The following is a 10,641-nucleotide window of genomic DNA, read 5'->3' as shown; positions in this document are numbered from 1 at the left end:
GGATTGCAGACTGACTCTAGGCCAGTCTTTAAGAACATATATAAACTAAGCATCCATTTCAGACGATCAGAAACACTTGACAGGAGTTTTGCAGTGGGTGGGGATGCAGTGGGGAGCTAGGTCCATTGTAATTGGTGATCCATAGCTGAGATGAGCCCAGCCTGCCAAAGTCTGGATAGACCAAATGACTGTGCACCAGTCTGTGTATCCATTATATGTGCATATGTTAAACAGGCACATCTTTACAAAACTAACCAAACAAACAAACAAAGCTGGTCTCAGAGAGAAAATGTACCTGCTACTAAGCCTGTTGACCTAAGTTTGATCCCTAGAACCCACATATTAGAAGTTGCCCTCTGACATCTACATGCATACAGTTGCACACCCCCTTCCCTCACACACACACACACACACACACACACACACACACACACACACATTTCTAGGTCACTGTTGAGGGATAGCTTTACTCCTTCCAGGGGGAAATAGCAGCCCATGTGAAGAAAACTGCAACACCCCTTTCCATGTGCCTCCCTACTCCCCATCTCCTCCAGTGTGACCCCCAACCCTGCTGGCCCAAGGTTTGCTAATTAAAATAACTGAGGTGAGAGAGGTCCTAGGTGCTCAGGCTGTGGCAGATGGAATTAGCAGCCAGGTCTTCTTGCTCCTCCAGGCCCACACCCTTCCACCCACACCCCACACCCTTCCGCCCTGAGCAATAGAAGGAAGAAAAAGCCATGTACTAAAGCCACAGAACCACGTTTATTTAACTGCTACCACAAATGCAGAATAGAATTAAGGCAGTATTCCTTACAAGTTTTCCTTACAAGCCTTTGTGTAGTAAACTTTGATTAAAGTGTCAATTTGAATTAGTAGTTGAAATTTCATTTAAATGGCAATTCTTTCTTGAGTTCTAAAGGAAAATCACCGTCTGGTTGACATAGATCAAGTGCTTCACATCGTGTCAGTCACTGATCATGATTGGACTGCTACTACCATCTCTTCCTCCTCGTCTCCTGCCCCCAACCAGGAAGGTCACAAAGACAAGGCTTCTTAACACTCAACTTGCTTCTAGCTATCACTTCCAATTCCTTCTGAATGAAAAGATGTAAAAACTGATGGTGATTGAAAGAATGATTATGAATTATAATATTGTAAACATAACTGTAATTGACATTTGGGATTACTAACCAGAAGAAATTAATGTAGAAATAAAAGAATGTGCTGGTCAATACTTGAAAAACTCAGGCCAAAAAGAGAGTAAAAATGTCTCATCATTTGCAACCAAATATATAAAAATCAGCACCAATGTTTAAATTTACACAAAATAGAATCAACTTAGTATGACTATCGTTCCTTTTGCCACTTGATCTGACAGGCATTAAAATGAACTTTAATAAGAACTTGTCTATTTCCGTTCTTCAAATGGGGGGGTCATATTTTGTCATGGAATCTTGACAAGCAAATTTGAAGTGTCTGTATTTCATTATCTATCCTTTTCTGACTGCCATTAAAGGTACAGCATAGATTACACACAACATAAAGCTGCGTGGTCACAGTCACATTACAGAGCTAACCACCAGGACAGCCTTGACCAGCGCGCATGCACTCCTCCCCCACCTGTGGGAATGGGAGAAGAAAGCAGGAGGCAGAGAAAACCAGGAAAGGGGGACAGAGAGGCTTAGGACCTCAGAACCACAGACATCACACTTGGAAATTTAATCTCTAAGATAGCAAGAATATATACACACTTTCAAAGTACAGGGTGCCAAAGAGGAGTATGCCCGAAAGGTAGATGGAACTTCCACTGTGTCTGGGGGTCCGTGTCGTCTGTGTCAGTCAGTGTGTACAATGGACGTATCTCGCTCTGGAGTACATAAGCAGGGAAACCTGAAATGAACACTTTTCACACCGCCATCTCATCAGAACAATCAGAATCATCGGAATCATCATCAATAAGCACGACCTTGCGGTAATCACCAGTGGGAATGGGGATTACAGTGGCATCAGGAGGGGTGGCAGAGGTGACAGCAAGCTCAGGGGGTACAGTGGGAAGGATGGAGGCAGGAATGTCGGGTTTGAGGTGGCCAAAGGTGGTCATCTCAAGGCAATGGGAGGCTGAGACCTCAGGGAGGTCGACAGCAGTGAGCACAGAGTGGCTGGTGGTGGCAGGTTCGAGATAGTCAACAGTGGTGGTCGCACGGTGGCTGGTACCAGATTTAATGTAGCCAGCCATGGATGTAGGGTGACTGGTGGAAGGGCCAGCAGAGATACGGTGACTGGTGACAAGTTTGGAAGCAGCCCTGAAATGGACAGTGTCTCCCTTGAAATAGACAGAGTCGCCCTTGAAATGAACAGATGTGGGTTTGAAATGGACAGAGGCAGGTTTGCAATGGACAGAGGAAGCTGGCCTAGGGTAGACAGAGGCAGACTTGGGGTGACCAGAAATAGACTTATGGTGGATAGAGGCAGGTTTGCGGTAGACAGAAGTAGACCTGGTTTGGGACTTGGGACGGACAGAGGCACGATCAGAAGGGGATGCTGCTGCATCACCAGGCAGTAGAACATTCCGGACGTTCCTCGGGGTTCCCGCCACAGCGACACAGGCACGAGCACGATCTTGTTCTCGGACTTGATCACGGGCACGGACGCGGGCACGAGTGAGAACTCGGGTCTCCCAAGCCTCCCGAATAGCGCTGATGAGGTGAGAGATGAACAGGATAGGGTGCCGCATAGCATGGAAGATGGTCCAGTATTCTCTTCGGAAACTCTCATTGAGGATACCGTAGATGATGGCGTTGAGGCAGCTGTTGAAGTAGGCTATGCAGTAGGCTGCAAGATAAAGCCAGTTGGGGATCTTGCCTGCCATTTCCTTTGGAATGACAGCCACCAGCACAGTGAGCACATTGACAGGGCACCAGCACACTGCAAAAAGGAGGAAGATCACAAACATGGTTAGAAAATTTCGAACCTCAGCAAACTGGTTGTCAGGATTCTGTCCAGCTGGGTCCCGGGCTGCCAGCACTTTGATCCAGATTTTTGTGTAGCAATAACCGACTATGATGAGAGGGAGGACGAAGTGGATGCAGACAATGGTCACAGTAAAGGCAGGGTTGTTCACATAGTTGAAGATGCAGGTGTAGGTGCGAGGGTCATACTCAATGGTGCCAATGTACACATTAGGCAGGACAGCCAGAACAGTCATGACCCAGGTAACAACCAGATAGATGCAAGTGTTGCGCAGGCTGAAGATCCGCTTGTACTGGAGGCTGTGGCAGATGTAGCAGTACCGGTTGATGGCAATGGCAGTAATGTTGAAGATAGAACCGACTACACTCAGTCCTGTGACCAACCCGACCATCTGGCACTGGAGCTGACTCAGATCCCAGCCCCCAACTGACATGGTATACAGCATCAAAGGGTACGGGTAGATGGCCACGAGCATGTCTGCCACAGAGAGGCTGGCCACAAAGATGTTGCCTGGAAAACATAAGGGGAAGGAAAAGAGGGAGAGAGACAAAAATCAGTGGTTAATATTTGAAAAGCCACCTTTCAAAAAATGGAGCAAACAGTCAACTGGATGGGTGAATTCTTTTGAAGACTGACAGTTTTCTTTCTTTCCTCTCCTTTCCTATTTACAAGCAAGTCCCAGGTGGCTCTGACACAAGTTTAGGACACCCGTGCTTGCCACTGGTTTTTTATTTGTTTTCAGTGTCATCCTTGCTCTGAGAATGAAGTGAGACTGTAAGACATGGTGACATCGAGCACATAAACATCCGGGGGGGAGGGGCAGAGTCCTGCTGACGCCATTTTAGAGAAATAGAACTGCGCCACATTTTCCACACTGGAAGAGGTAGGGAAGGGAAGGGAAAGTGGGAGAAAGGGACCTAGATGGAGCTGTCCAGAAACAGGATCAACCTACTACGATTATTAACACTGATAATAATAATAATAACAATAATAATAATAATAAATACTAACCCTCTTCCTTCAGAAGGAAGATGTACCAAAAGAGACCGTCCTGAGAAGATCTTGGGGACTTGTTCAAAGTAATTAAACAGTAATATCCAACAACCAAGTGAAATACTTACCACTCCCCAGCTACCTTCAGAGTAATCCTAAGAAGAGGGCAGAAACCCTGTTATATCAAGTCTGAGACCAAAAAAGGAGACCAAGGGGAAAGGAGAAATCCCTGCAAGTATGGGTTTCAGCCCTGGTCTCGCACAAAGCATGCTGCACAGCCTCCTCTCTTGAGCACAGGAGCCTGCCAGGCTGAAGAGGACCGCTGCTGTGGGGAAACCCTGCCTCCTGCCCTGACCCATTCAAAGGACAGTAGTAACATTTTTAAAAAACCTTTTACAAAACCTAGATGAAAGAGGCCAAGTGCAGGCGCAGGGCCCTCTTTATTTGGAAACACCTCGTTGCTAATAAGCTTTGGTTTGACACATTGTGGGAGAAAATGAGGGCTTTTCTAAAGGGGCACCAAGACTTGCCCTCCGTGCTTTTTGCAAAAAGGGGTTCTTTTTAGGGTTTCCCCTCAAAATAATGAATGTCCTAAAGAAAAATAGGAAAGAAAGGTCAAACACCTTAAAAATGAACCCACAACAACCACAAAAAAACTTTTTATTTGCATTTCAGAAGAAAAGAGGAAAGGAAAGAGAGAAAGAGTGAGCTTCCCAGGTAGTTGTCCGTGCTCCGTGGATCTCCCCTGGGTACCTTATCAAGAGTGAAAGGTAAGGTCCAAGGCTCAGCCGCAGGTCTCTAGGCTACAAAGAAGAAATCAGAAGCACTCACCAGAGTTTAAAAGAAAAAATTTAAGGACTCTGAGATCGTTGCTGAGTTTTTAAACTTGTCCCCATACGGCAATTCACTAGGACGCTGCGCAGCGGCTCTTTCCCCAGCCCCAGGCTACGTTATTTTCAATCCTCCCAGATCTGTGCACTCTCCCAAGCCACTGAAATCTTGGGGGGAAAACGACCCTAAGCGCCATCACCCTACTGTCTCCTGGTCAGGGAAGGGAGTTGGGGGCTACTTCACCCTTCTTCCCCGTGCTCATAGCCTTCCCCAGCCCACCCTTCAAACCAGACTAGCAGCTTCTCAACCCTTTACACCCATTCCCCTTTCCCACCCCACCCCACACCACCGCTGAACAAGACTCTGTGCCTAGCTTCTTCCCGCGCTAGCCACCTCGGATCCGCCAGGGTTGGACACCAGGGGAGTAGGGCTTGCAGCTTCCAGGTCCTAGCGCTTTGCAATTGGAGCCCCTTACCTCCCCTGGAGCTGGCTTGCTGTCCGCGCCTCATTCCTACCTGGTTCTGCCTTTCCTTCCACCCGCCCACCGCTGCGCTCAGCTCCTGAGCCGGTCCTCGGGACACCCCAGTACAGACCTCCGGACGTCCGCCGCCACCACCTTCGCCTTCGCCTTCGCCGCCGCTGCCTGCCGCTCTCCGGTTCCAGCCACTCACTCTGGGACGGGCAGAGGGAGCTCGGCTCTGGCGGGCTCAGACCTCTCTGCTAGACACTCGGGCGTGGGGTCTGCACTCTGCCACCCGGGAGCGAGCCAGAAGCGCTGGGGCGGCGGCGAGCGGCGAGAGGCGATCCGTGGCACTTGGAAGCGGCCACCGCGTTGCGCTCCCGGGAGCGCCCCTGAGGCCGCTCGCGAACTTTACTTCGCAAAGCGGGTCGGAACCGCGCTGCTCCCTTGGAGACAGTTCGGCCGGCCTTCAGTGCCTCTGCTGCGGGGCGGCCCTCCGGTGTCCAGTTCAGCAGACTGTCCCAGGGCCGCAGCCAAACTCTCCGCTCCTGTGACGACTGACTCCCTCCGTGTCTGGTCTCCGACGGCACAGGAGTCAACAGGCTACCGCGCACCCTACGAATCTGGGCTTTGCATTCAGCTGCCCCACGCTAATTTCCTGAGCTCCCCCCAGCACTGTGAATCTCGAAGTTTAGGGGAACCAGGCATAACGACACCCCCACCGACCCCCGGGCTTGGGAGGAATTTGGGAGAGGGGATTGCAAACCTGCTGCTCCCTAGGGAAAAGAAGGGCAAGCTTACCAGAATTTCGGAGCTTCTTGTTCTTGGTCACAGCCAAAATGACCATGGAGTTTCCAATCAGGTCTACGACGACAGTGATGACCATTGCGCAGAACACGAAGATGATTAGCGCTGGTGGGTAGTCGGGCTTTGGCAGCTTACAGCTAATGCAGCCGAATGGGGTGGGAATTGCCTTCGTAGGTCCCATGTTGCTCTTGGGGACCGTGGCCATTCCTCCCAGGCAAGCTCAAGATCTTCAGTGAGTCCAAACAGCTAATACCCGCTCCGTCACTCGGAGCTCCGGGAGCTCCAGGAAAGCGTGGCGCACTCTCTGAAGCTCAGAGAGCAAATGACAGCTCCCCGCCCCTCTCGGTGAGCTTTTAAAGCCTCGAGGGGGTGGCTAGCCCCACCTCTAGCCACTCCCCCTGACCAATCAGAGCTCTTTGACCACCCCCACCCTCACTCCCGCCCTTGTCACCACCTTGCTTTGGACAAATCCACAGCGTGGTGTCAGCCTGCTTCCGACTACCTTGTCTGTGCTTCCCCTCCTCTCTAGCCAGCCCCCTCTGAATCCCACAGGAACCTTTGCTTCGTGACTAGCTCAGAGTCGCTAAGCATCCATTTCTAGCAAGTTCTCTTTCTCCCTCCAACACAAATACCTGTTCAAAGGGATGTAGCTTGCAGCGCGGGCTCATGAGATGCTTTGGGGGGCTCTAGCAACCAGCCCCAAAGTCTCATCCCTCCTAAGGTGTAGGGGGCTGCTAGTAATCTTTTAAGCCTCCCATATCCTTGTCTCTACAAACTCCTTTGTAGGTTTATCCCACTCCCCGCGCTCTAGCCTGTCCATAGCTTTCTACACCTGGTGAAGAATGCAGGACTACTGTTCTCGTCTCTCACAGCAAATTGGGGTCCCTACACTCTAAGGAATTCATCCTACTCCGGGTCCAGTCATACCAGAAACGGGTCTGTTTTGACTGCTGCAGCATACAGACTCCTGATCCTCCCAGGACTTGAAATCTCCGTGGGGAAATGTACTCTGTGCTTTATATTCTAGAAGCCAGGACCAGGTCTGCACCTCGGAAACAAGGGAGAATGAGTAGTGGCCGCTGGAACTCCAGCTTTAGGAATGTTGGTCGGGAGCGGGACTTCTTACCCTTTCAGTTACCTACATCCTGCTTTAAGTAAACGTAAACCCGGCAAGGAACCTCTCTCTTGGGCTTCTTCTATTTGAAGCAACCCTGGGAGAACCGGGCAGGCTTCTCTTCTCTCCTCTTCTCAATGCTTCCTGCCTTCTATCCGGTGGTATCTGGCAGATGGATAGGCGACAGACTAGCGGCACTGTAGCTGCAAACCTGTTGCAGGAGAACCCAGCCCGAGGCAAAGAAGCTGCAGCCTCACCTGCAGCCCCCAGCCCAATGTAGAACGTTTGTTGTACCCTCTGCCTCCTCCTTTCCTAGAGACCTAGGGACTCTCTTTCCAATCCCTCCCTTTGAGGGCTGTAGTTTCACAGCGCGGGTCTCCTTTTCAATAAGTCCAGGCACAAACCCGCGGCGAGCCCTGAGATCTGGCAATGAGCCACCTAAGGGGACCAGAATGTTGAGATTCAGACACAGCGCCTTTCGGACATTGGAAGGCTCCAAAAACCCGGACAAGGAAATGAACTTTAGCTGATTACTAAAAGTTATTGATTATGTTAGGGAGTCTTGGGGGGGGGGGGGGGAACGAGATAGGGTAACACCTGGAACTCGCTGTGCAGAGCAGCTTTCTGACTTCTGTGAGGCTGATGGCCCGGAATGCATCCCTCTGGAGATTGTAACCTATCACCCCGGGCTTGGGGGTGGTCACAGGGACCAGCTGGGGCAAGTTTCACACCAGATTTCAACACATTTAAACACATTCAAAGGAGAAACAATGCAAGTAACTAAAATCTTACACTCTGTCTAGCTCAAATGCTCAAAGGGGAAAAATGCGTCTTCTAGCTAGAAGAAAAGACCCCATCCCCACCCTGGCTCACTGAGAAACCGAGAACCGGGCTCAGGAGGAATCACTACCTCCCTCCAGGAGCGTTTTCACGTTTCATTGTCTGCTTCCCGGCTGCTGCCTGGCCAGCAGGCTCTAACACTGCCAGACTCAGGCAGTCTTTTCCATGAAGGAATTGCTGTGTGTGCTCAGTGCCCTACTGTGTACCTGGGCGAGAGGCTAACAACTCAAAGCCTGTCCACTTTGTAGACCATGTAGGATCAACATTAAGCTCGACATAACATGAATTCTGCGAGAATTCAGAACCTTTCACTTGCGGGATCATGAGCTGTTTTGAATTCATTGAACAGAATAGAACGGAAGACAAATGCAAAGCAGCTTTGTATGGGCTGCAGACACTACCTTCTCACTTCTGGAAGATTGGTGCAGGCTTTCAGGCAATTATGCTCCAGACTGCGGATTATGGAGCTGAAGTGGCACTGAAGCTGACAGTCTGTGAGTCCTTGGTGCTGGAAGCTAGCTAGCCTTGAAAACGGGCTGGAATTCTTAGGGTCTGAGGAGTGAGCAGGAGAGTGAGCAGAGAGGGTCTGGCCCCTGTCCACTGTTTGGGTACTATTTGACCATGGTTTCCTGGTGCTTTCACTTTCAACACCAACAGACAAATATTTTAATAATCGCGGGAGAAAGAATTGTTTCTACTTGAATTCATTGTTATCTTTATGAACTAGTTTAATACAGACTCAGATCATGTCAGTAGTAAGAAAAAGACATGTATATTAAAGCTGTCATATGAACACAGAGGGGGAGGGAGGGAGGCAGAGAGAGAGAGAGAGAGAGAGAGAGAGAGAGAGAGAGAGAGAGAGAGAGAGAGTGTGCTGGGCCCTGTTTGCAGGGGTAAGTAGAACAAATCTCACTACATTCGATGGCTTCAGAACATTTAAATTGTGACTCATTTGTGGAGTACAGTGTAGAGTGTATGATTTTTAGAATCTAACAGCATTTGTAAAAGTGGCTGAAGCCTGCTTAGAAGTCTTTATAACTGGGGGTAGGCAGAAACAGGAAGACCTGAAAAACTATTAAGACAAAGAATTCCAAAAGTGGGACATGGGGCCTTCTCCAGGGAATGTAAGAGTCAATGTGCATTTTCTGTTCAGGAAAAAAGTGACCTTTTTGGGATTCTGAGCTGGCTGTGGTAGAAGATGGCATTTCAGCAAGCCTCCAGCCTCTGTTCACTCAAGCACTGTAGTAATGCCTTGCCTCTGCTTAGTTAACTTGCTAGCTTGCTTGCTTTAGTACTAGTGGAACTTAGAACTTCCAGCATGCTGAACAAGCTCACTGCTGAGCTATATTCCCTAGTCATAAATGCAGTTTTAAATGAGCATTTTATAATCTATCACACTTTCTTGGTAAGTATTTTCTCCCAACAACAGTGAAAACAGTATCTAGACTGATGGAGGCACTTGCCCACAGCTGTGCCAATGCCAGTAGAGAAGCCTAGGTTAAGATCTAAGCTTAGTCCTTGCTCAGCCCAGAGTCTTACTCCCAAGGAAAATGGACTTGATAAGGAAAATGTACATTTTTTATTCTTTTGCTTTTGGTTTACTTGTTTTTACTGAGATATAATTCACATACCTTAATATTCATATCCCCATTCTTTTTGTTTTTCCAGGATTTTGGGGGGGGGGTCCTAGCCTCAAAGTTACTGTCCTCCTGCCTGAGACCCTTGAGTGCTAGGATTACAAGCTATGCTCACACCTGAATTTCCAATTCACCCCATGTTTTGTCACTGGTTTCACTCCTCACCCTTCATCTGTTGCTCCACAAATCACCAATGATCCTGCCTTTGTGGATTTCTCCATGTAAGCATTTCATAGACACAGAATCACACAATATTTGTCTTTTCTGTCTTTTTTGGTCTATCGATGGAGAAGCATGAAACAGGACTCCCCGTCTATTTTGTGGGTAAATGATACTCCATTGTGTGGATAGAGTATTTCTTCATTCTCTGATGGGCACTTGACTTCTTTCTACTTTTCTAGTACCATACTAAGTGTTTCTAGAAACACTCTGGATTCTCTTTAACCCAACCATTCTCAACCTGTAGGTTGCAATTCCATTGGGAATGTGATATCAGATATCCTTCACGTCAAGATTCATAAGAGTAGCAAAAACACAGTTATGAAGTAGTAATGAAAATAATTTTATGGTTGGGGGTCACCAAAGCATGAGGAACTGTATTAAAGGGCCACAGCATTAGGAAGATGGAGAACCACTGCTTTAGCCCCAAGAAGCTCTACGCTAAGATAAATAAGCAAAGAGCTCCTCAGTCTGATTGCCACTATCCCCCATGTTTGTAAAGGGCTACTTTGGGCATTCCAACCTCTTCTGGACAATGTGCTCTAAAATTTCCAAATCATCTGCAAAGTGCTTGTAATACCATTAGATCTAATATGCAAAACTGACAAATGAGAAATTGGTGAAATTCCAATAATGGTTCAAATGTCTTTCAGTCTGAACACAAACAGGGTATTATCTATTTATTTGTACACCTTTGAGATGCCTACCTCCTTATAGGAAGGCACTTAGAAACCCATAGGGGACCTGAGTGCACCCCATCTTAGCACCAA

At 48.4% G+C, this 10,641-nt stretch overlaps 1 protein-coding gene across 2 annotated transcripts; it reads right to left on the bottom strand.

Annotated features, from left to right (window-relative positions):
* Positions 1 to 743: 743 nt before the first annotated feature.
* Positions 744 to 6,388, bottom strand: Gpr50 (G protein-coupled receptor 50). Of its 2 annotated transcripts, XM_063279759.1 has the most exons (3): positions 6,056 to 6,388; positions 2,972 to 3,480; positions 744 to 2,832 (listed from the first exon to the last, which is right to left on the bottom strand). In XM_063279759.1, exons 1-3 carry the CDS (start codon positions 6,264 to 6,266, stop codon positions 2,821 to 2,823), a joined length of 732 nt encoding a protein of 243 aa, XP_063135829.1. In that variant the 5' UTR covers positions 6,267 to 6,388; the 3' UTR covers positions 744 to 2,820. The 2 variants fall into 2 exon arrangements, with proteins under 2 accessions (XP_063135829.1, NP_001178844.1); NM_001191915.1 differs by having other exon boundaries at positions 1,705 to 3,480; positions 6,056 to 6,291.
* Positions 6,389 to 10,641: the final 4,253 nt, after the last annotated feature.

The sequence above is a fragment of the Rattus norvegicus genome, chromosome X, assembly GCF_036323735.1.
Source record: "Rattus norvegicus strain BN/NHsdMcwi chromosome X, GRCr8, whole genome shotgun sequence".
NCBI classification, from domain to species: domain Eukaryota; kingdom Metazoa; phylum Chordata; class Mammalia; order Rodentia; family Muridae; genus Rattus; species Rattus norvegicus.
This window is presented reverse-complemented; position numbering and strand designations above follow the sequence as displayed.

Bases quoted from the DNA above. Each gene is read 5' to 3' on its own strand.
- Gpr50 (NM_001191915.1), bottom strand. From the start codon at position 6,266: ATGGCCACGGTCCCCAAGAGCAACATGGGACCTACGAAGGCAATTCCC. The intron at 3,481-6,055 runs GTAAGCTTGCCC...TATGTTTTCCAG, and splicing joins CAAGAAGCTCCGAAATTCTG to GCAACATCTTTGTGGCCAGC.